Below are 27,029 nucleotides of genomic sequence, written 5' to 3'. Positions count from 1 at the left end.
CTGAAAGACCCGGACATGTTTCATCTTCAATGCCCTTGCTGATGTAAGGAGGTTTTCACTTAAAATCTGACGATACATGGCCCCATTCATTCTTTCGTTTACATGGATCAGTTGTCCTGGTCCCTTTGCAGAAAAACAGCCCCAAAGCATGATGTTTCCACCCCCATGCTATACAGTATTTATGGTGTTCTTTGGATGCAACTCAGCATTCTTTCTCCTCCAAACACGACGAGTAGAGTTTTTTCATCTGACCATATGACATTCTCCCAATCTTCTTCTGGATCATCCAAATGCTCTCTAGCAAACTTCAGACAGGCCTGCACATGTACTGGCTTAAGCAGGGGGACACGTCTGGCACTGCAGGATTTGAGTCCCTGGCGGCGTAGTGTGTTACTGATGGTAGCCTTTGTTACTTTGGTCCCAGCTCTCTGCAGGTCATTCACTAGGTCCCCCCGTGTGGTTCTGGGATTTTTGCTCACGGTTCTTGTGATCATTTTGACCCCACGGGGTGAAATCTTGCGTGGAGCCCCAGATCGAGGGAGATTATCAGTGGTCTTGTATGTCTTCCATTTTCTAATAATTGCTCCCACAGTTGATTTCTTCACACCAAGCTGCTTACCTATTGCAGGTTCAGTCTTCCCAGCCTGGTGCAGGTCTACAATTTTGTTTCTGGTGTCCTTTGACAGCTCTTTGGTCTTGGCCATAGTGGAGTTTGGAGTGTGACTGTTTAAGGTTGAGGACAGGTGTCTTTTATATTGATAACGAGTTCAAACAGGTGCCATTAATACAGGTAACGAGTGGAGGACAGAGGAGCCACTTACAGAAGAAGTTACAGGTCTGTGAGAGCCAGAAATCTTGCTTGTTATTATTTTCCACCATAATTTGCAAATAAATTCTTTAAAAATCAGACAATGCAATTTTCTGGATTTTTTTTTTCTCATTTTGTCTCTCATAGTTGAGGTATACCTATGATGAAAATTACAGGCCTCTCTCATCTTTTTAAGTGGGAGAACTTGCACAATTGGTGGCTGACTAAATACTTTTTCTCCCCACTGTATACACTTGTTTTAAAGTCATGAAGCTCTTCAGTGCCACTCAAATAACATGTAACATCTTGTTTGTGCAACCACTCCTGTGTAGCTGATTTTACTTCATGATCATGTGTTTGCTTATGGCGTCCTCCCTGCATGGAGAGCATTTTGAGTAATGAGAAAAGCACTATATAAATGTAAATAATTTTTATTATTGTTATAATTATTATTAGTATGATGCCTTCTAGGAAGGTGACCCTTCAGATATGGAATACAAGTATTGCTCACTGCTTTTCTTGTCACTTTCCTGATAAACTGCTGCTGATACCAAAGCCATTAAGTTTAATTAAGTTTAATTCAGTAACTTGCATTTAGATTACATTAGATGCAGTGTTTCTTCCTTCCATTAGTCAAGATTCTGGGTGCACATCTTAAACAGACCTTTCTGATGTTTAATTGTTCATTTAGAATGCATTCAACTGATCTATAATCATCTGTATAGAATCTGCTATCTCACACATTATCAATCTCGTTCTCAATATGATTCCCTCCATAGTGCAATATTTTCTTCTGTCATTTATATTGAAGTTCAGCTAGACCTTGTATCAGCATCGAAAGATGTCCTGCCATAATAGAATTCTACAGCTCATCTTTAAAATGTGGCGTAATAAGTACATTTATCCTACTCCGTGTTGACTGGGCAAAAATGTCTACAAAGGGATAGTGTTTTCCAGCATCCGAAATTCAATTCAGGATACAATATTTTACTTCACTTGATTTTTAAAGTTTGTGGCATACAGATTGCCTTGGTTTTAAACAAGAAGCATTCACACTAGATCTAATCTTTGCCCACGTACAAAATCATTACCATAGAATACCCCTTTCGGATTCAAAATATTTGACAACAGGGCTAGGCCAATGGTCAGTGTTATCATCCATTGCCATTGGCTGGACACTTCACTGATGTAAATAAAAAATTTCATTTGGCTGTGGCTACACTTGGGTCCTAATCTGGGATCCTGAGTTGGTTTCTCATCTGGTGGGTGCAGCAATGTGCTGTATTAGCACATGCTCCTAACCTTCTCCTTAACATTTGCAGAAATATCCTCAAAGGGAGGATTCGTGCTGCGGGCGTTTCTCACCTAAGTGCACAGGTGAGGGATGGTCCACAGTGTAATTGATCCCGGGAACTGTTGATTGCCACAGCTGCCACGTCCATTATATATAGAGAAGCCCGAGACGGTCAGGGAGAGAAAAAAGGAATGAGGAAGAAGCAAAGAAAAGTAACCGGAGGTTACATGAGGAAGCAGGAATTGAGCAAGCGAGTGAGAGACAGCGGGTGCAGGAAAGCGAGCGAGAGCAGGCTCGCGGCAACTGAGCAGGCAGCCTGGGTGTTTGGCCAACACCCGGGTAAGTAGTAGAGGTGGTCACTCCATAGAGTTTAGTTTGAAGGGCGGAAGTGACCGGGAGACGAGTGACTCTCCGCTTAAGGCCGCGGAAGGCAGCGGGAGTCAGAACTTGGGACGTGGTGTCTCCAGCGTGGGAGCCTTGGTCTTTGGGGAATCCCAAGTCACTGTCAGGGGGAGCCGACTGGAGCCAAGGATCGGTAAGGCGACTGACAATAGCAGAAGTAGTGGCGAGAGAAGGTCAGCTGCAGAGAGAGCGTCTCGCCTGCTGCAGGGCCCTAACGGGAGAAGCAGGTGAGACGCTAGTTTAAAAGAAGCACCGGGCATTGGCATTTGTTTTTTAAAAGACTGCTTCCTGCACAACGTTTGAACCCGAGTTTTAAAGGATTGCGGTTTTGTATTTTTAACCTTCACTTTTCACTTGTTTTTAATGGATTATTTATTTATTGAATTGTGAAAAGCACTGCACTATTTATTTGAACACTCATTGTTTTTGAATTATTGTTGAATAAAAGCACTTTTGCACATTTGTACCATCCCCTTGCTATTATTGCCTCACTGTCTAGCTCATCGGTGACATTACAGACGGTGTTGGGTTCAAGGGCTCCCGAACTGAAGATAGGAGTATGGAGCTGAACCCACATCGTCACACATACTTAAAATAATTGCTCACCGTGGCCACACAAGTTGACATTCTTCTGCCACTTTGGCAGGCTTTCCCCCTTTTAAAGGGTCTCCTGAATCCACTCAGTTCCTTGATGGAATGTCAGCACATACTGTAAGTGACTGATCTCCAGGCTAATGCAACTTGGCATTACAATAATTTTTATTCACAATCTGTTTTCCTAACCGACTTATCGTGGGCTGGGTCGTGGGACAGCCGGAGCCTGTCCTTGTGGTGTTATATTTTATATCACCTATGCAGTGTGATTCAGGTGCCAGACAAGTAAATTGGCGGTGTGGTGGTGCTTATTTGGTCTTGTAGGCAGTGCTTGAAGTGGGCACTCGAAGCTTCAAGAAGACCCCTAACCTTCAATTGAACATTAGTGTATCACAGCACTCATAGACTGAAGAGGACACTGCCTCAATATCATATACTATTATATAAATTCTCTGACCTCCAACGTTGAGTCCCATTGTGTAAAAGTAATAATGAACTGGGCAGAGGAACAGGATGCTGACTCTGAGCAGCATACTGTCAGTAATTTGTTTCCACTTCAAGCGCAGCTTACAAACAAATAGGAGTGTAATTTTACTGTGTACACAAGATAATAAATCTAAAATAAACTGATTATACAATATACCAAAGCAGTGCCTTATTTTTTAAAAAAAAGCTAGTCCTATTGTCCTCCTGCATGCACATCTTATATTACAATCAAAGCTCAGCGCTGTAGCTAAGCCTTGCCACGAATAAACAGAGTGTTATTTTTTTTTTTCTATAACCCTGCCTCGCCTTTTTTGTTCAGAAGATGTTAGAAAGAGAACAACTGAAGACAATGTTTCAGGATTAGTAAAAGTAATTAGTAAATTCTGGTTTTCTTTTAGCAGATATTTATTCAAATCTATTTTATGGTGAAGCAGATCTAATTTTAGATGTTCATGTCAATACAGCATCATGAGTGAATCACTTTTGAATCATCATAATAACATTACCAAATACCACTATGTGTGCTGGGTTGCAGTAATCTGTAAGACAGCAAAACAAACTCCTGTATTCTGATCTAAAATGCCTTGCACTTTTCTGCAACCACCCTGTGTAGACATTTGCCATGGTACATGAGTAGAGCTTCTAATTATTCGAAATCCCCAAACATCTCTCCATCTCCTTCCCTGCAGGAGGCTATAATATTGTACAGTGTCAATGTTTTGAAGTGACAATTTGAACATTTGAAGATATTACAAACCCCTTTTTAACAACCCACTTATATATCCATTATTTACCTGTAGGTGGTACCAAGACAACCAAAGCACAAGCTCTTTGAATGGCATGCCCTTTAAAAATCTCCTTGTTTAATCCTGAAGAAGTAAAGTTAAATAACAGATTCAAGTGGCGGCCCGCAGACCACATTCTGCACAGAAGCAAACTCTGCGTGGCCCAGTCTGAGGTCACACCACAAACGCAGAGAAAACATGAAAAAAAACACATTTTGCGAGCCTTCAAAAATTCCTACATAAATTCCTACAGTAGTACAGACCATGAACGCAACATTCAACCCCAAATCCATGCAGGTGGAGCAGTGGTAGTGTTGCTGTCTCGCAAAAAGGAGATCATGAGTTTGAGTTTGGGGTCCTTCCAGTTTGTAGAGTTTTTTGAGTAGTGAGAAAAGCACTATATATATATATATATATATATATATATATATATATATATATATATATATATATATATACACACACAGTATATATATATATATATATATATATATATACAGGGTATATATACAGTATATATATATGTATATGTAAAGAATTATTATTATTTATTACAATGCAGCATGTTGTTGTTGTATGTCTAGAAGTGGTGGCAGTTGTCTATGATATTGTGATGTCCTGTCAAGGATCTTAAAAATGCCACCTAGCATTTTGTTTGGTGTGCTGTGATATAATCAGTGTCCTGCCCCTCCTTGTCTGGGGCAGCAAAAAAAAAAAGTAGCCTTTCGCTTTTCTGCCTCTTCCTGCTCTTTTTCCATTTGCTCTTCTCTCACCCTGATCCTGTCACTCAGCTCTCTCTAGGGAGGCACTCTGAGTCCTCACAAAGTGCTTTCCCCCAAAACTCCACACCCCACAACCCATGCAGTTGCAAGATACGTCACAATATCAACATTATGTGGGATATGTGACAATGCCCCATGCCTAATCACACATTCGGTGATTTAAAATTAGCCTTTGTTCACTCAGTGTACAGTAGCCATTGTATTAATACAATAGTTACTGTTACGACATGTTATGGGTTTGTGCACCAGTAGCCATTGTATTAATACAATAGTTACTGTTACGACATGTTATGGGTTTGTGCACTGATAGCTTTGATAACATTGATAGTTCTTTTTTATTCTGTCAAATGCACTTTGTGATGTGCCTGGGTCATATATGACCAAAATATTTATTTTATTTCTAAAGGGAAGCAAATCTTATTGCAAATACTGTGCATATTTTGATTTTATGCACTTTGATATGTGTCTAGGTTGGATGTGAGCAGAATGTTTATTTTTTTATTTCAAAAGTGGAAAAAAGTATTGCTACTATGTCAGATTCTGTTCAGTTATAACTCCTTTTATTGTTGTTTTTTGCTTGTGTCAGATGAGACCACATTTAAAAGGGATACAATGAATAAACTTTACTGTTTTTTCAATACATTCATTTTTGTTGGTTTAAAATTTGTCATTACCTGCTGCTTATTGGCCACTGAAAATGTCTGGCCCAGTTAAATTTCATGATTGGAAAATCTGGCCCAACTGAATTTGTAATTGAATAGCCCTTTAGTAGAGTAAAACAGTGTGTGTGCATACCCATGCTTACCCATCTTTATAATTCACTTTAACAGGCTATTGAATAGTCTGTGCTATAAATCTCTGGGCGGTGATCTCATCAGACCCTTCCGCATATACATTTTTTTATTGTTATTAAGTTTTTTGAGCTTAAAGACTGTATTACAATAAATGAAACACAAAGCAATCAAAAATGCAATCAATAACACGTTCCAAAAAAACGTTAATTCATGGTCACAAATCTTCTTACCACAGCTTTGGCAGAATTCCTTCTCTCAAATGGTTAGAGTTGAACTGACCTTCTTTCTTCTGGTATCCCCTTTGTGATTCCCCTTGATCCTATAACCTTGTAGTATAGACTACAAATCCTTTGTAGCAACCACACTGAACTGGGCCAACTCCAAGGGACTAGGGGTAGGACGCTTCCTGTCCATTCTTTAAAGCTGAGAACAGCATGCTCTAAGGTACCAGGAGTCCCTTCTCCTGTCTGCAGTTGCTTCCCTTGTGCTGTTGACTCCATCATCACTTGAAATATGTAAGTTGTTGCACTTATTAGATAATAAACCCTCATGATATTCTATTTCTTTTCTCTCTTTGGCCTCATATAGCCCTTACCAATGTGTTGATAGTTTGGTAATTACACTGATTTCCCATTTTGAACTCACACAGTGTAGCATAGTAATTATATACCTGTGCCTGCTTAGACTGAGAAGCCGCAGGGTGCTTATTGATAAAAGGTCAAAACATTTCAAATCTGTTGTACAGTTGGAGCCATTTGCTTCTCCCAGATATCTAGTTCAATATGCAAAAGTCACTAATGTCTCCCTTGCTGCAACTCACATCAAGAAAACTTTGGTAAAGTTTTTGGTGCCACCCTATAGCCAGTTCTTTCAATAATTTGCAACACAGTTTGTAATATCCCTTTAAGAGTTTTGTTATCTGTCTGATGCTGCTGAATTAGACAAACTCACTTTGAAAATGCATGGATAGCTAGGATCTGTTTTCTCAGAGAGCTGCATCTAAGCTACCTTATAAACAGTTACCACTGTAAGTTAATTCTCTACTTGTTGAATTTAAACTAACACTTGCCAGTGTTACTGAATCTTGTAAAAGACAAAGTAACCCAAGGGGGAAAAAGCCAATGTTTTATTAAAGCAAAGCTTGGATCCTTTTTATACTCTGCAATAAATTATTAAACACTATCCCTGTTTAAATCTCACACATTACATCTCTTCTCTGTGTATTTGTTTTTTTTCTTATGGTTTCATGCTTTGTTACCCCTTTCCACAGAACATAAAAAGATGGCTGGTTGTATTTCGATTTCCATTTTTTATTCCTGCTCAAAGTGATAGAGCATCAGATATAAAGCTTAAATTAAATTATGGGTTAGTGGTCTGGGCTCACAGCATTTTAATATGAAGGATGAAAATCAACAGAATGGTTAAGTAAAAATAATTTAGATCACAGTATGTCTATCAATATTATAATGCCTATTTTAACATTTCTGCACCATCTGTGTACTACTTACCCTTGTCCACCACTTCCTGATGCCTTCTAGATAAAGACATGAAAGCTGTGTCCCCTGCTGAGTCTTACCCTACTCATCCTTTCATTCATTTATCTATCACATCCAGATCTGGCTTTTTTTTCCCACAATAGCATTACAGAAAGCTAGTGCATAATCCTAAAACAAGAGGCAGAGAAGTGAGCAATAGCCCATTAAAGGGCACACTCACAGATTAAAATTTATTTGGTTCACTGTTATCTTGGAGCAAAAATCACAGAATCTCCTGGGATTTCTGTAATTACCACATATCAAATGCCAAATTACTTTATAGCTAGAGTATGAATTGAGAATACAAACAGTTCTTTGATTTAAAACACTAATGTCTTTTCTACTCGGCTATGTTCATTGTACTTTTTAGCATAGTCCTTAACTTTGTAGATAGATACTTTATTAATCCCAAGGGGAAATTCACAAAACCTGCTTTATCGCTTTAACAATTTAGGGTTGACTTAAATTATCGTAAAGCATTCATATTCTCTCAGTCTATATATACATTTTTTGTTTGTTTAAATACACTATAAACTCTAAACTGGCCTGGTATGATTGATTACCAGTCTGTATGTGTGTCTGTAATGCCCTAGTACTTTGTCTAATTGTGGGGGCTCTGTTGGAAATGTTGCTGCAAAGAAACTGTAAAATATTCTCGGTTATTTTAATTTGCATTTTTTTTTTGTTTCTTTCGTATCTTTTATATTTTTCTGTTTTGGATTTTGGCTCTACTGTTAAGCTGTCAGAGTTTAAATATTTAAGAACTCAGTAGAAGGACAGTGCAGACCGAGAATCCATTACCAATGTAAGCAAACTTGTATGTTGTAGGACATTCTGACAAGACACGTGCAAAAGAGAGCAGAGTCACAAGTAGAAAGCTTAAATGCCATCTGGGATTATAGATTTTGACAATATGACAGTGCAAGATAAAAAGTAAAACATAAAATGTAACCTTTGAAACAAGGGGTCTGTAAAAATCAATTCTCTAACAGGCTTAGTGAGCTGTCTGCATAAAATTCCAAAGTTTAATCAGTTAAGTAACACAAACAGCAGAGTTTCAAGCCAAAAATAAATATTAAAAAATTGTTAAAATATAACTCCTTTCACCCTGAGCGCCATCTTATAGAATACAAATGTAGAATACCAAATGAGCAATATATACAGTACCATTTAAATTACTGTTAAGGCTATGTAATAACTTGATTACATAGCCTTAGTCAGGCCTTTACATGTGCACTGCAAATGTGAAATTTTCATACTGCAAAACAGTAATCTACAAATGAATTTTGGCCAATTTTAGTTCATTCTCAGGCCAGAGGTTTCTTCTATCCTGCTGTTCTAAGTTTTTTCTGATATAGTTAAGTAGTTCAGTCTTCTTAATCATTGTCTGAGTAGTGAAGAGCATGCCACACTTAAAGACTGAATGTGCTGGGTCTCATTGATTTGATGATGTCAGAATGCACAATTCAGAATTTTAGGAAGTAATGGATTACATTACTTTTCCAGTATTTCACAGCACAGTTTTAAATTTGCAAAGTGTTGTGATCTACAGTAAATATTCAGTAGGATTTCCTTTGTTTCAGTTGTTTCTTTTAATATTGTTTTGTTCATATATTGTTGATCTGTACTTCCTAAAGAGACTAAGGAATCTCAGGTCTTTTGATGTATGCAGCAAGCTGCTGAAAATGTTCTATCAGTCCATAGTCAGTCAGTGTATTGCTCTATGTTGTGGTCTCCTGGGAAGAAACCTGCACAGTGCCTGAAGAAACTTATCAAGAAATCCTGCTACATCACAGAGTGAACTCTGAACACACTGGAATATGCTGTGGAAAAAAGGATGGTGGCAAAATGGGATGCCATCATAAAAAATCCCCTCTAGGAGGCGCTGTCTTGTAGCACTTTTAGCCACAGGCTCATTCCACCATGGTGTGCTAAGAAGCACCTCTGGGGGTCTTTTCAGCCCACTGCTATCAAGCACTTCAGTGGTTCTCCCAATGTACTCATTAAGTTCATTTTGAAACATCTGCACAATATACATTTATTTATATTGATTGATTGACTGATTGATTGATTGATTGATTGGCTGTATTATTTGTACTGTGTATTTGCATTCTTGTTTTTTATGTTTCTCTGCTGAGTGTGAATTTCCCCTTGGGATTAATAAAGTTTATCTATCTATCTATCTATCTATCTATCTATCTATCTATCTATCTATCTATCTATCTATCTATCTATCTATCTATCTATCTGAATTTCCACAATGGATTAATAAAGTTAATCTAATCTAATTGTGTATTTTCCTGGACTTTGTCATTTGTTTTGCATTTTTCAAGCCAAATTCCTATTTAACCCAGTTTAAGCCAAAGCCTGCTACTCAGGATGCCTGGAAGTGAACCTAATCTGGGTAGGCTTGTGGGGATTCTGGGCTGGTTTTTGGCTTGGTTTTGGAGGCCTTCCATTTTTTTTTTTTATTACCATTTCTGTGTGCTGTGTAGCACAATGTTTTGTGATTGAACCACTTGTGGCAGCGTGAATATTTTCTAGGTTTGGCAAGTTCAGCTGCAGTCCACCCTTTCATGGTATGACAAAGACAAGACCTTGGACGTACAAGCCTCTATTCTGTTTGCACTGTCCAAAATTCACACTTTCCTCCTGACTGCATTATATGAATTGTAGTTCTGGCTGAGGGCTCTTTTGTTGTCAACTCTTACACACAAGAAAGCCAACCCAACAATTTAACACAGAATTAAAACTTTTTTCTTTTGTTGTGGCTTATTGCTGAGTGCGATGACTGAGTAACTGGGCATGTTACACTACATGAATGGCAGTTATCAGATCACTCCACAACTATCCGCAAATCACTAAGGTTATGTAAATGAAGGCAATGCCTGAAAAGTCCCTGGAAAACACCTACTGTATAGTGTGACACCTGCCTAAAAAGGATTAATTAAAAATTTTGTTACATCATCTTGGAGGTGGGGCTCGGCCGGGCACAACCCGAAGAGGCAACGTGGGTCCCCCTTCCCATGGGCTCACCACCTATGGGAGGGGCCAGGGAGGTCGGGTGCAGTGTGAGTTGGATGGTGGCCGAAGGCGGGGACCTTGGCGGTCCGATCCTTGGCTACAGAAGCTGGCTCTTGGATCGTGGAATGTCACCTCTCTGAAGGGGAAGGAGCCTGAGCTAGTGCGCGAGGTCAAGAGGTTCCGACCTAGATATAGATCCTAGATATAGTCGGACTCACCTCGACGCACAGCTTGGACTCTGGAACCAATCTCCTTGAAAGAGGCTGGACTCTCTACCACTCTGGAGTTGCCCCCGGTGAGAGGGGCAGAGCGGGTGTCGGTATACTTATTGCCCCCCGACTTGGAGCCTGTTCATTGGGGTTTACCCCGGTGGACGAGAGGGTAGCCTCCCTTCGCCTTCGGGTGGGGGGACGGGTCCTAACTGTTGTTTGTGCGTATGCACCGAACAGCAGTTTGGAATACCCATCCTTTTTGGAGTCCCTGGAGGGGGTGCTAGAGGGCATACCTTCTGGGGACTCCTTCGTTCTGCTGGGAGACTTCAATGCTCACGTGGGCAATGACAGTGAGACCAGGAAGGGCGTGATTGGGAGGAATGGCCCCCCCGATCTGAACCCGAGTGGTGTTTCGTTATTGGACTTCTGTGCTCGACAGGGATTGTCCATAACGAACACCATGTTCAAACATAGGGGTGTTCATATGTGCACTTGGCACCAGAACACCCTAGGCCTCAGTTCGATGATCGACTTTGTGGTCGTGTCGTCGGACTTGCGGCCACATGTCTTGGACACTTGGGTGAAGAGAGGGGCGAAGCTGTCAACTGATCACCACCTTGTGGTGAGTTGGCTTCGATGGTGGGGGAGGATGACAGTCTGGCCTGGTAGGCCCAAACATGTTGTGTGGGTCTACTGGGAACGTCCGGCAGAGCCCCCTGTCAGAAGTAGCTTCTACTCCCACCTCCGGCAGAATTTCGACCATGTCCCGAGGGAGGTGGGGGACATTGAGTCCGAATGGGCCATGTTCCGTGCCTCTATTGTTGAGGCGGCTGACCGGAGCTGTGGCCGTAAGGTGGTGGGTGCCTGTTGTGGCGGCAATCCCCGAACCCGTGGGTGGACACATGCGGTGAGGGATGCCGTCAAGCTGAAGAAGGAGTCCTACAGGACCCTTGTCCTGTGGGACTCTGGAGGCAGCTGATAGGTACCGGCAGGCCAAGCGGAATGCGGCTTTGGTGGTTGCTGAGGCAAAATCTCGGGTGTGGGAGGAGTTTTGGGAGGCCATGAGAACGACTTTCGGACGGCTTCGAGGAGATTCTGGTCCACCATCCGGCGTCTCAGGAGAGGGAAGCAGTGCAGTGTCAACACCGTATATGATGGGGATGGTGCGCTGCTGACCTTGACTCGGACGTTGTGGGTCGGTGGGGGGAGTACTTCGAAGACCTCCTCAATCCCACTAACAATGAGGAAGCAGAGCCTGGGGACTCAGAGGTGGCCTCCCCCATCTCTGGGACTGAGGTCACCGAGGTGGTCAAAAAACTCCTTGGTGGCAGTGCCCCGGGGGTGGATGAGATACGCCCGGAGTTCCTGAAGGCTCTGGATGTTGTAGGGCTGTCTTGGATGACACGTCTCTGCAACATTGCATGGACATCAGGGACAGTGCCTCTGGATTGGCAGACTGGGGTGGTGGTCCCCCTCTTTAAGAAAGGGGACCGGAGGGTGTGTTCCAACTACAGAGGGATCACACTCCTCAGCCTCCCTGGAAAAGTCTATTCAGGGGTCCTGGAGAGGAGGGTCCGTCGGATAGTCGAGCCTCGGATTCAGGAGGAACAGTGTGGTTTTCGTCCTGGTCACGGAACAGTGGACCAGCTCTACACCCTTAGCAGAGTCCTGGAGGTGCATGGGAGTTTACCCAACCAGTCTACATGTGTTTTGTGGACTTGGAAAAGGCATTCGACCGTGTCCCTCGGGGAATCCCGTGGGGGTTACTCCGAGAGTATGGGGTATCGGACCCCCTGATAAGGGCTGTTCGGTCCCTGTACGATCGGTGCCAGAGCTTGGTCCACATTGCCGGCAGTAAGTCGAACCTGTTTCCAGTGAGAGTTGGACTTCGCCAGGGCTGCCCTTTGTCACCAATTCTGTTCATAACTTTTATGGACAGAATTTCTAGGCACAGCCAGGGCGTTGAGGGGGTCCGGTTTGGTGGACTCAGGATTGGGTCACTGCTTTTTGCAGATGATGTTGTCCTGTTTGCTTCATCAGGCCGTGATCTTCAGCTCTCTCTGGATCATTTCGCATCTGAGTGTGAAGCGGCTGGGATGGGAATCAGCACCTCCAAATCCGTCCTCAGCCGGAAAAGGGTGGAGTGCCCTCTCAGTGTTGGTAGCGAGATCCTGCCCCAAGTGGAGGAGTTCAAGTATCTCGGGATCTTGTTCACGAGTGAGGGAATAATGGAGCATAAGATCAACAGACGGATCGGTGCGGCGTCCGCAGTGATGCGGGCTCTGCATCAGTCTGTCGTGGTGAAAAAGGAGCTGAGCCGCAAGGCGAAGCTCTCAATTTACCAGTCGATCTACGTTCCTACCCTCACCTATGGTCATGAGCTATGGGTAGTGACTGAAAGAACGAGATCGAGAATACAAGCGGCTGAAATGAGTTTCCTCCGCAGGGTGTCTGGGCTTTCCCTTAAAGATAGGGTGAGAAGCTCAGTCATCCGGGAGGGGCGCAGAGTAGAGCCGCTGCTCCTCCGCATCAAGAGGAGTCAGATGAGGTGGCTCGGGCATCTGATCAGGATGCCTTCTGGACGCCTCCCTGGTGAGGTGTTCCGGGCACGTCCAACTGGGAGGAGGCCCAGGGGAAGACCCAGGACACGCTGGAGGGACTATGTCTCTCGGCTGGCCTGGGATCGCCTTGGGATTCCCCCGGAAGAGCTAGAAGAAGTGGCCGGGGAGAGGGAAGTCTGGGTATCTCTGCTCAAGCTGCTGCCCCTACGACCTGACCTCGGATAAGCGGAATAGAATGGATGGATGGATGAATGGATGTTACATCATTTTAATTTTGTAACAAAGGTGTATTTGGGTAATACTACTGTTAAATAAATAATAAAATGTGTTTAACAGTTGTGGATAGTCTGTTGTCTTTCAGGTGTTACCCTGGTCTCTTTGTCATAATCCTCCTAACAAATCTTGTTGTATTATTAATGTTCTGTATTAATGAAAAGTCTAAATATAATACTTGCTTTAATTTAATATATTCCATAAATATTATTATTTACAGGAAATGAATTTGGCCATCCAGAATGGTTAGATTTTCCCAGAAAAGGAAACAATGAAAGTTATCATTATGCAAGGAGGCAATTTCATCTGGCAGAAAATGGTCTACTTCGATACAAATATCTTTACACCTTTGACCAAGATATGAACAGACAAGAGGAAAAGTATGGATGGTTATCAGCTCCACAAGTAAGTGAAATTGATATACCAATATAACATTCTGAAACCTGATTAATCCAGTTTAGGGTCAGAAATAAAGTTACATATTATGTAATGTTTCCTAAATTTTCTAATTTTAGGTTTATATGTCTTTTTTTTCGTAATTCCTCAAATTAATAGTTTGCAATTTTATTTAACAATAAAGTTAAGTAAATAAAAGTATGCTTTGTGATAAAGCTAAATTGCAATTTTGTTTTGTTTGTTTTATAATCGCTACATATATTTGACCTAAAATCATTCTTGCTCAAAAAGTTAATCTCAGGCTGATTTGTCCTGTTTTCCTGTAGAATTTTTCATAAAGAGTTTAAGCCAACTTCAAATTTCCTGGTTGGTGACCTACCGAAATTCTAGCAGCAACAATCTTAACAGATGGACTTTGGGATTCTTATTTCAGACAGGTGTTAATGACAAGCTTTAAAGAAAAAAAAATCATTTTATATGTTTCTTTTAGTTCAATCAGTAATTGAAATGGTAACTTATTTATTAGTTATTAAAGATTATATCTGATCCCAGAATATGTGTGTCCAGATAGCTAAACATAAAGATAATATTACTGTGATATTCATGACTTGACCAAATAATCAAGTAATCCTGACACTTCCTGCTTACAGTACCATATCAAGGAACATCCTTCACACAATTACTTAAATTCTTTTCAAGCCAGAAGCAACATACAACCGTTTCCCACATATTCATTTAGAATTTAAACTTTTCATCTTAGAAAATACATGACATTTTGTACTTTCTTTTTTGTTTGTGGATATGTCATAGGTGGTTCATGGCACAGGGCATTTTTTAAATAAATAATCAAGTCCTGGGTAGCATTCAGACTCGGAATTGGGTGTGGGTGTGCGGAAGTGGGTTTCACTCAGTGGTCAGTTGGGCTGCTTGGCCAATCGCGCCACATACACAGGTGGAGTGGCTTGTCACACCTGCACCCAATTAGAGAGGACAGATAAAAAGGAGTCTACATGGCAGAGATGGGAGAATGGAAGAACAGGCAGGTTTGACAGAGAGCGGAAGGTAAATGGATGGAGAGAAGGGCAAGAGCAAGAGAGAGCTGGTGCAAAAGTGAAGAAAGCAGGTGGACAGGAATGGATCCCCAGGAGGGGAGTGAGTGGCTTTGCTGGAGGTGGCTGAGGGTTGCTCCTGTTGAGCATGGGAGCAGGAGCAACACAATTACTCTTGAGGGACTCCCCCACAAGGCCACAAGGACAGTGGGAGTCAAGAGACTGGATGCCCCATGGAACGCCAAGGAATGGTTAGTGAGGACATGAGCAGATCTGAAGATTGTCTACGCCTGTTGGTTGACATCTCTCCATGCTGTGAGATCCAAAAAGGATAAGTCAGAGAAACGTTGGTTTTAAAGGGATGCACCGGGGCTCTTGCATTTTAGAAGACTGCTTGCTGCAGTGTTTTAACCTTGATTCAATTGATTTATTTATAGGATTTTAACCTTTACTATCACAATTTTATGGATTATTTATTTATTGAATTTTTGATGCACTATTGGACACTTTTGTTTTTGACTTTATTTTTAATAAAATAATTTTGTCATTTTTGCCTATACCCCTTGTCTGGATTCATGTGTCCTCATCTGCCCCACTTATCTTGGTAATGTTATCAACCAGCAGCATGGAGCCAAATTGCACCATCACAGGGTGGCGCAGTGGTAATGCTGCTGTTCTACAATAAGGAGACCAGCGTTCATGTCCCAGGACCTCCTTGTGTGGAGTTTGCATGTTATCTACGTGTCTGTGTGGATTTCCTCCATGTGCTCCAGTTTCCTCCCACAGTCCAAAGACATGCAGGTTAGGTGGATTGGCAATAGTAAATTAGCACTGGGCATTTTGTGTGTATGTGTGTGTGTGTGTGTGTGTGTGTGTTCAACCTGTGATTGACCGGTGCCCTGTTCTGGCTTTGTTCTTGCCTTGCATCCTATGCTAGCTGGGATAGACTCCATTACCCCCATGACCCTGTTCAGGACTTAGCGGGTTTTTGTTTTGCCTGTTGTGTAAAAGGATATTAGTGTTGTCATTGTGTCCCAAAGATGATGCTAGTCCTTCAGTTTTTTGTACAGTAGTTCATGCCATAATGTGCTTTTACTGTATATCAATAGAAGTCCCTTGTTTGACAATTTTGAGCTTCCAATAGAGCAGATAGTGGCTTTTTATGCTTCATATTTTGCTTGTTAATGATTAGGCTGTCATTCTGCTTACCAACATAAGCACTGTTATGTGCTTCACTTTTCATATTAATATTTCTTTATGAAATTTATTGATCCTTTTTAATATACACTGTTTTTGAACTCATTGTGTTAGTGACTATAGTATACAATACTTTGCTATGGCAAATAATTGATGCTAAATACCCTTCTCTCTCCTGGTAACAATTGCTTACATATCTTCTTCTTTTGCTTTTATGTTCACCAACTTGCTACCATTATTAAGCAAAGCTTGCATCTCAATCTTGGGCTGTTGCCCTATATTAATAATAAATCTTTATTTAAAAAATGTTGAAATAAGTTATATGCATGATCTTTATGGAGTGAAAGTAATCCTTTCTGTTTTTATTTTCTTCATCACTGATACTGCATTTATTGTTTTTAATGTGTATTTGCTTGCATATGTAAATATCTGCCTTTGAAGTGCTGCCATAGTCTAACCTGGTCATCTAGATAGATAGTCTATGGCAGGGATGCAGGAAAGCCGGGTCCTTTCTCTGCAATCATTGGAGGCAAGATGAGAACAAACACTTGGACAGGGTGCCAGTCCATCGCTGGATGAACACACGCACCTACTAGTGTCAATTTAGCAATTCACTTAACTTGCATGTCTTTGGAATGTGGGAAGTAACCAGAGCACCTGGATGAAACTTACAAGGGCTCAGAGAGAACATGCAAGCTCCACACAGGACACATCTGGGATGCTAACTGTGGTCTCCTTATTCCAAGGCAGCTGTGCTGCCACTATGCCACCCAGTTTTAAATGAATTCCATTCAATTAATTTTTTAAAGTGCATCTGATGACATTCACTTAGCCCTTTGGCCTACTTGGATTCACACCACACTTTAAATATCATTTAAATAATCTGAGCAAGTTTCACATTCATTACCATCAATATGACTCCCCCAGTAACTTAGTTAGACTGGTCTATGACTCACCACAACAAAATTAGACAGGTCAGATTTTTGTCTTAAGTTGTAGGGGGTTTACTCCTGTGTATGCATATGAATTGATAACCAATATGCTGTCACCTGAAGGTACAATGCATAAGAAAAGAAGAAAAGTGTGTGTTTTGGACAACAAAATAGAGTCATCTGCCCCATGTCTTGTATTTGTCATGTCACCAAAGAATGGGAAAAAAATCAAGAAGGGCTGAGAATATGGCTAAACTTGCAATATCTGGAGCTGTCAAGCAGTGTGTCAAATGACTGTTAAAGTGCAGCGAGCCTGCGATACTTTGATAGTTTGAAAACTGAAAATTTAAGAAGTATTCTTGTAATCTGTTATCTTGTAAAATTCCATATGTGACAACCTGAAGCAAAATAGATCTAGTGACTGTTGTTCCAAAGTTTGACATGCTGTTCAACTGAAGATTGTGTATTGTGCCGTCAAGTTAAGTAAGAACTAAGCCAAGAAAAGAGCCCAATGTGATTTATAAAACCAATGTAGTGAAATATAGTGGTTAATGTTGTTAAGTTTTTCACTTAAACCAAACAACATTTTAACTGTAGTGTTTTCTTCATCAGAAGACCTGTAAATGTGACATCATTAGTAAGTGGCTTTTCTGAAGGCAGAGTGACACATCTGAAGCAAGTTATTATCGGCATGGAATGACTGAAGCTATGCATCTATTAATTTGTCATAGTACTTCAGAAGGAGATGATGTTATTGGTTTGCTAGTATTCAGCATTTTTGGTTATCTTTTTTTTTCTTTCCTTTTTTCTGATACGAGTGACCAGTTTGCAGAAATGAAATAATGTCATCAATCCTTATTCTTCTTGCCTGACATATCCCAATAATAACATAGCGCATAATGTTACAATAAATGTTAGGAAGCCAGATTGCAATTAAAAGCTTATTCTGAGTGCAGTGTACAACATAGATCTTATAAACCAAGTAACCCTTGATCAGGCTTAGGGTTGTAGGGAGCATATACATCATATAAATATAAATTTGTAATAATTCAAGAGCCATTTAAGGATATACAGTATCTGGATCAACCATCCAGTTAACCTTCCGTAGTAAATGCCTTAGTAGTTCTGACCTTTTATAGAAATATTTAATATAATTTAACACACAGGAATAAATCCACATTGTGAAGGATTTCATAATTATAATACTAAGGGTATTTACATGTCCAATCCAACAAAACATCACTCTGAATTTAGCATAATGCAGTAGTGTAGCGTGGGTGTCAGCCGCCCGGGGCGGAGGAAAATTCCGCCGCCCCCTTATTTAGGTATGGTTCAAATTTTTACAAGATATTATTATTATTTATTGTGAAATTTTGCCGCCCCCTAAAAGTGCCGCCCAGGGCGGGCCGCCCCCACTACGCTACGCCACTGGCATAATGACAAATATTAATGGTTTATATTACTGTGAAAATGTCATAAAGTGTAATAATTGAAACAGTAACGTTTTTATGAAACAAGTGATTTGCCTTATTCTAATGACATTTGTTTCATCCCGTTTCAGATCAGCTATTACTTGCACCACCACAGGAAATGTGGTGTAGTGGTTAAGGCTTTGGACAACCCTGAGGTTGTGGTATCAAATCTTGCTACTAACACTATGTGAACATGAGCAAGTCACTTGACCTGCTTGAGCTGCAATTGGAAAACCTAAAACGTAAATGTAAATATAATGTAAACAAAAGGTACCAACTAGCCTTGTAGATTTTCTTCTTAATGGGAATAAGAGAAATACCAAAGCCAGCTATACATCTTTTATCTGTATCTTCTTACCTGTTTCACTGTTTCTATTGTAATCCACGTTTTCAACACAGGGGACCTCTAATGGCAGGCTACTTCATTGACTGAAACTCTGATTACTTTCACTCCTTTGCTTCAGCCCAGTGTACTACTAATTTTCAGGACTTCTCAAAGGTGTCCCCCCTAGGCAAGGAATGATCAATCCAGCTCTTGGCTCACTAGTTATCAATCAATAAGAAGTGAAGCAAAATGACACCTTTTATTAGTTATCAATCAGAAAGAGATTGGCTTCAAGCTTTTACTCAAGAATGTTTATCTGTGTAATAATCAATAGTAGCAAATATAAGTAATACAAAGACTTATACCACCTGGATGAGTTCATGCAATCTTCATTCAGTCCCTGATGACATCTTCCAGATGGTCCAATTCATTAGATACAGATTAGATAGAAGATGTCTTGCTGGAGTGAGGACTCCATTACAAGTGTCAATTTTCTGTTGTTAGTAAATAAAGAAAGGCTTCTTGCAATTGTCCTTTTTTGCTGCCATTTTAAGTAAATAAAAGTGATCTCAAATGGCAAAACTAATCAAGGAAGTCTTATCGATTTATAAAACCCAAAACTGTTTAAAGTAAGTAAACAATAAAAATAATAAAGTGGGTGGCATAGGCGCAAATGAAACTTAAAAAATGTTTCCAATCCTAAAGGTGAAATTCTTGTGTAATTTAAAATGTAATTTGCTTAGTTCATCTGTAATTTGCATTCACTACACATAAGTGTTGCAGGACATTGATCCATCTTTTTTTATCAGTTCCCTATACTTTGATTGGACTGTGCTTATTACAACATGTTCCTTCGTTTAGACTTAAACTCTTTTTTCTTCCATGCACCTTTCTTTTAACTTCTCCATTCTTTTCAACTTAGCACTCTAAAAAAATAATGTTTCCTTTGAGTTTTACAGCTGCTAAAATCATGCTAGCATCTCTAAGTCAAACACTAAAGAACTGGTGTACACACGGCACCTGCGTATCTTATAGTTTAATTTAATCCACTTCAAGCAATCTCTGCCAGAATAGAGCTTTTATAAGATATCCTAATCTCTGACTAAATGCAGCCAATCTTTTAAATCCTTTATTGTTTGATTTAATCCCTAAACCTCCCTGGGTAGTTCATTTTAGTTCTTCTTTAATCCTTATGAGTCAGGAGAATTTGGGGTATTGACTCTGAAGGTCTGATCATTTGTGCAAGTGGAGAGCTGGCCATGTTATTTGTTTTAATGAATAAATAATTATGCTTAAAATTTGTTGAAAGAGTCTAAAACATTTCTAAAATGAAGCTCTGCATTCATGAGATCCAAATTTAGATAGTATGTGTACTGATTTTATTGTTGAAAGAGTCTAAAATATTTCTAAAATGAAGCTCTGCATTCATGAGATCCAAATTTAGATAGTATGTGTACTGATTTTATGTATTCCTACATTTCTTCCTCCTTTCCAAGAGCTATACAGAACAGGACCTGCTGTTTTATCCCACTTTTCTACAGCTCCAGTGTATCTGTAGACCATTTTGCATCTTCTTAAATAGCTTTCAGATCAGCTAGCATTCATACTTTCATGAATTGTGGCTTAATAAAAGCATAATTGTACCCTAATATAATGCTGCATTTATTTATTTAATCTCAATTGCTCATGTTAGCAACACATGCAGGCTTTTTTTTTCCTTCTTCAGTAAAATGCTGCATGTACTTAAGAATTCAAAGCATGGGTTATCATATGATATTACGATTCTGTTATAAATGTTTATATAGCAATTAGTATTCACAAGCATTCTTTCTTATGATTGTGCCAAACTTAAAATGTGTCAACATAAAACATAAATAGAACATTTCAATCCAAGAATAGTTTGGAATTAATTACATTTCAGGGTCTAGATTGTAATGCATTTGGAATGCTGAATGTAATGCTTACTTGTATTAGGACAGAATATTTGTACAGTTTATAATAAGAATCTTTTATATTGAAAACTCAATATAATAGTGGCTGAAAACAACAACATGGATAAACAAAAGCCAAATAAAAGAAATGTCCATATTCTTAATTAAAAAATTTTCAGAGTTGCTTACAATTCCAGCTGCTTAGGAAACATCTGGTATTGTCAAATGTCTATTTAAAAACTAACCCCACCACGCAAATGTTTTCCTGTTTTCATCAACAGTGACAGATTCCTGTTTTTACCTAAAACCATCTTAACCTGCTTATCAAACCTCTTCACTGAGTAAAAATTTCATAAATGTATATAAGCTTTAAGAAAGGCTTTAGAATTCAGATTTTAAAATGTCATAAAAATAGTAGGATGGCACTCTGGTAGCACTGCTGCCTTGCAGTAAATAGACCAGGGTTTGTGTCCCTGGTGCTCCGTGTGCGTATCGGTTTCCTCCAAGTGCTCCAGTTTCCTCCCATTGTCCAAAGACTTGCAGGTTCAATGGATTGGTAAGACTAAATTGACCATAATGTGTGTTGTGTGTGTGTTCTCCCTGCAGTGAACGGATGGCTTGTCCGGTGATTATTCCTGCCTTGTGCCCTGTGCTTGCTGGGATAGGCTCCAGCCACCTTCAACCCTGCTCAGGATTAAGCAGGCTTAGAAAATGATATGGTATAAAAATGGTACTGTGGCAATGCCCACTGATATTATATTTTCTGTTTATGGTATAATATTTCCATCATTAAAGTGTTTATTATAGATGACAACAAGATTCCCTGCTGACTTTTAAAACTTCAGATTTATATCAGAAATAGGATGCTGTCAGTAGTCTGCACATATGGGTCCAGGTTGCTCATATCATATACTGTACTTCAGAAAGCAGCAGAATTACTTCAGAGGATATTGTCGACTTGAAAGGCTGGCCACACATGCAATGGAAAGCCCTTTGGGGTCCATCACTGACAGGTTAATGTCTGAAGGTCTTCCTTGATTAAGCCCCAGAAGATATGGCTCATTATGATTGCCTCAAGGCAGAGATTCTGATCTGAAATAGGCCTAGCAACACAGTTAAGACATAAATCTTTCCAGACTATTTCATAAATTTGAAACTTGAAAACATTGTGTAGCTGTTATTTCACAACTGAACTGTCCAAATGTTCACAATTCCATTTTATATATTTTTTTCACCACAGACCCCACACGTATTTTATGTCACATAAAGTATTCAGTTTGCCCAAAGAAAACATTAGTGTAGATTGTAAACTGCATATCTTCAGCAGAGAAATAAACGTTATGTTGGCCTTGCTCGAATTGAGGTTTGAATGCTTGGTACTATGTGTAAGCAGCACTCACATCAATTCAAACTGAAAGAGAGCAGCTGGAGGTTCATGTATTGCGGTCAATTATTTTCCATTTATCCTAGGACAAACCCATTGGACAAGCAAAAAATCATACAGAACACCCAGTGAACAGTACAGAAACAATTATAATATTTAAGAAATATTGTATTTGGTGTTTTTTAAAATTGATTTGCGATTTTTTTTCATTTACCAAAGCTCCATAATCCACTTTGGGGCAATATAAAGTTAGAGCTGAAAACTTTAATAATGGGCATGCAGCTGGAATATTCTCAGTCCAGGTTTTCAGTTTTCAGTAGGACAAATTTTAAAGCATTTTACTTGTATTACTATGGGTTAAAAAATTATGAGGGATTTAAAAAGTTATTTTCATTCCTGTGCATCACAATCCATATTTTGGAAACTTTTTCAGGTAGCAGTTTTTTACATCTGTATAATTGAAATGCCTCGTTGCTAAAATCTATATTGGCATTTGCCAAACATGTTTTAGCAAACATCCAAAAGTGCTTAAAGCCCTGACAAAAGTTATGTTAATGTAAATTTGCTGATTTTACAGAAACACAATTTAATAGAGAGATTGGATAAGAAAATATGCAAGTAAATTTGTAAACCATACTGGCAAGTAATAGATGCTTAAGTTACAGGGTTTAGCCAATAGATGTTAAATGTGAATGGCTTGAGAGACTGCCAAAAATGAAAACAAGATAATGGCAAATTAAATATAATTTTATTAACGACACTCAATAGTATATGAAGTATTCATGTACTATTATGAGTTCCAAATATTCTTGTTCTTTCTCTGTATTATATGTGTGAACCACAAGGTGGCACCAGAGAGACCCAAAAACAACCACACAGACACAAGTTCTGTTTAAAAAAACAGTTTATTTTCACTACTACCTTCCATAAATGTTCCAGTAGTTTAATAAACATAAATCTCTTTTCTTTTCTCCTCCCGATACACTTCCCCAGTGGGATTTTTCAACTCCCACCCAACTGTAGCTCACTGGATGAGCTTGAGCGACTTCTTTTATCCCGGACATTGGAGTACTTTGGGTTCTAGGGCACAGCCCGATGGGAGCATTTCTGGATCTAAAGGAAGTCCCATAAGGAAGAAATGAGAAAACTCTGTAGCACACCCTGGCAACCCCCACTGAACCCAACAAGGTTGTTCCAGAAAACTGCAATATCCAGTGGGCCATGCGGGTATCTGCACAGGTACAATTGCCAAGGGAAGCCGTCTACTATTGTATCGAGGAAGCCCGTAGTCCTGCCGGGCTGCCTCTCCATGTCCTTCCATTAAACTATCCTCCCAGCTGGATATTGTTCCTGGGTCCAACCCAGCCGGAACACCTGTGTACCCACTCTTGTACTGGCATCTTCTGCCTGTCTTCTGGGCAAGATAGTGTGATCTTCGCCCTGATTCTTGTGGTAGTATATGGCTGGCCTCCTGTCCAATTAAGGAACCATGTTTCATCCTGGCTGGAACACCCGCCCATGGGCGTTGTCCATCACATATGTGCATATATATAGTATGCTATTTATGTGTGCATATGTACAGTATGTGTTGTACATGTGTACATATTAAAATATACATATTTCAAAAATAGTTAATCAGATCGCATTCATTAGAGGACCCACTTATGTCTCATGGGGTCAGTGTAGAGTTTCCAATTAAAATGACCTCCATGACCCTGTTATATGTATATATTTATGTGTATATATAATAATTAAATAGACAGCTATGTGCAAAAAATATCTCTAATCTACATAAAAACTGATGGGAGGGAAAATGAGCATGCCAATATGTGTAAAAGATTTTGCTTTAATTTGTGTTATGGAAATGTGGAAACTAGGGTGTTGTACTGTGTTAGCCATTATGGATGTGCAGAGCAAAATGACACCTTTTATTGACTAACTAGAAAGATTACAATATGCAAGCATCCGAGGCAACTCAGGCCCTTTAATCACATCTTGCCTGAAGAAACGTAATGAGGGAACAAGCCTGTTTAGGTTATAGATGGCAATGTTTTGTGTCTTACATGAAACGTAATAGCTCACATAATTTCAAATACAGGGGGTCCTCGGGTTACGACACAGTTCCGTTTAGTGATGTAACCCGAATTTTGGTGTAAGTCGAAACACACTCTAGCCTAAGTCACTTACCTGTCCTAACACATTTGCAAAATCATAATCTAGAACATAAAAACACAACTAAGCCACAGAAAAGGACATACATATACTGTACTCTACACTGTAATGCAGTAACAGAAAAAATGACAAAAAAATGAGTGTAAAAAAATTCCTTACCTTTATTCCTTCCGATCTCTTTGCAATGTCTAATTTCACTTCCATCGTGATGGCTTTCCTCTTCTTCGAAGCACTACCATCTGAAGACTCTGACTTTCATTTAGGAGCCATGATAAGGGCCAAAAAGTTGCCAAACAAAGCAACACAAACGGAACACTTGTGCCGTGCGCAACCAAACTAGTTTGCTGACTCCCTCACTCAAATGCCGCATACTTCCACTGCACGCAACCAAACTAGTTTCACGTAGTCTGTAAGTACGATGCTAACGGCATAAGCCGAAACACTCATGTCTCAATTTTTTTATATGTTTTTATGGGAGTGAGTATTGTAAACTTGAAATGTCATATGTCGAGATGTTGTAACCAGAGGACCCCCTGTAGTTTGATATTATCCTGTTTTAAGACTAGAAGTAGTTTACCAGAATCTACTTTTACAATACATACTATACTTCATAATAATTGACTGTTGTGAGCTGAATATTGCTTAAGGAAATCCGTTGAGAAAGAAACTGCATATTTTCTTGAAAGCACATTTCTATTTAAACAAGCAGTCGCTAAGTCTCAGAGGGAGCCATAGAGTGATCACTCAGTAACTCTGAGACTTCCTGTCATTATGTTTTTGTTACTGGCTATAAAAATGTTTTAACAAATTATTTGTCTAGTTATCCTTATTTTTGTGTATCCTTTGATTTTAAAAACATCTTTGGTCATTAACAAGTTATTTTATTGTTTGAAAGTGTGTATTTTATATACAGTATGTATACTGTGTATATATACATATGGATATACTTGAACTGTTCTGTGCCCTGCAATCACCACTACTATCAATAACACCACTAAAACAATAACCAGTATGTGTGTAATCTGCACATGCCCTTGTCCTCCATTTATACCATTACACTTCACTTTTCTTCTTTTGTTCCCTTTTATTTGCTTTTCATGCAGCTCTGTAGTTTAAGGTCCATAAAACATGCAGCTTTAAAGAGAGAAAGTTCCCAGTCAGCATTTTATGTCAAACTACTATTACTTTAGGTTTCCCTATTCTCAATATGCATTTAGCTGTTAGCTTGCATCCTGTAAACAATAATGTTAAATTGAATTCTTCTTTTCTTTAAATAGCAAAACTATGACTATAGTAAGGTAGTAGCCCTTGTCTAGATGCAGACTTACAAATAAACACTGACTTGTTTAATTTAAACCACATACCAAACTGAAAATGAAATTCTCTAACTTTTGATGTTGTGTTAGAAAAGAAAAATACTGTTTTCCAATCATTTTTCAGCAGTAAAATATTGCATATTAACACTATGCTATCATTTTTGGGAAACATCTCTGTTTTGTGCATTAATTAAACTCCTTGGCTGTCCTTTAACTCCTAGTTTAGGTATTGCTAATTCAGCAGACCTATAATATTTAGATATCTTAAAACGTAATTAATCACTTACCCCTAATAGAGCAAGATTATGGGTTGTGGCTTCTGCTCCACTAAATCAGACTCACAAAACAGATCTTGCTGAGAATACTATGCAAATAATCACTTCAGAAAGTAAATGTGATCAAACAATGTTGAGTTTTACTTGCATTAAAGATTTGATTTCATGATTGAAACTCTCAGCAGGGACCAGCACCTACTTGACATTAATTTCCTTGCTCTGTTTTTTCACTGTGTAGCTTTGTGCACTGCAACAATAACATCTCATTAATGATGTGTTTTGAATACTGGATATTGAACTTCATGGCTACAAGACAGACCCCAAACTGAGCAGAGTATTTGGCTCTCAGTTTTCTTCATGCAGGGTCATCTCAGGCTAACTTTGTTGGTGTTTTTTTTAATTATTTTCTCCTTTTGTTGCAGTTTTAGTAATTGCTATTTTTTACAAAAGGAACCTGGAAAATCCCATTATCAAGAGAGTTAACTCTCATGCCAGATGCTTTTTTCTTTTTAAAGGTGCCATTCATCTAACTGAAAGTTAAGACACTTTAGTAAACATTACCTGTTTAGTTATTAAAAGAATGTACATTACAAGAATTTTCAGTGGAGTATTAATGATCCCTCTTTTAAAATCTGAAGCAGTTCAATCCTGAGACTGAAAAATGTGATTAGGAACATCCAAGCTTTGTTTAAACAATGTGGAAGATATGGGGTCCGCATGAGCCATCTCTGAACCCAACATAATGCCAGTGAGACCAAAACAATTATTTATTAGAAACATGAGTGTGATTCATTTGTTGTTTTAACCTCTTACGTTGTTAGTGTAAATACATAAAAATGCAAGAACAGTACATATACCTGCAAGGTCTCTTTTCAAAGAATGTCTGTTTGCCCTTTGTTGAAAAGGCTCCCCATAAGTCACAGGTTGAGATCAGGTCTACTGATGCCTACTGCAGTTTATTATTAGGCCAAAGTTCATGCAGTTAAAAACTGAAGCTAATCAGTATGACGTATCCCCAGTGTTGGAGCAT

General features: G+C 39.3%; 1 protein-coding gene across 1 annotated transcript in view; it reads left to right on the top strand.

Annotated features, from left to right (window-relative positions):
• gbe1b (glucan (1,4-alpha-), branching enzyme 1b) overlaps positions 1–27,029 on the top strand; it is a 1,026,151-nt gene that overhangs the window by 752,609 nt on the left and 246,513 nt on the right. The window contains exon 13 of the mRNA XM_051926986.1: positions 13,771–13,955. Within this exon, the coding sequence (XP_051782946.1) occupies positions 13,771–13,955 (185 nt within the window). The remainder of the gene's footprint in view (positions 1–13,770; positions 13,956–27,029) is intronic.

The sequence above is a fragment of the Erpetoichthys calabaricus genome, chromosome 4, assembly GCF_900747795.2.
Source record: "Erpetoichthys calabaricus chromosome 4, fErpCal1.3, whole genome shotgun sequence".
Classification (NCBI taxonomy): Eukaryota; Metazoa; Chordata; class Cladistia; order Polypteriformes; family Polypteridae; genus Erpetoichthys; species Erpetoichthys calabaricus.
The sequence above is the reverse complement of the archived record's forward strand: the minus strand, read 5'-3'. Positions and strand labels throughout refer to the sequence as shown.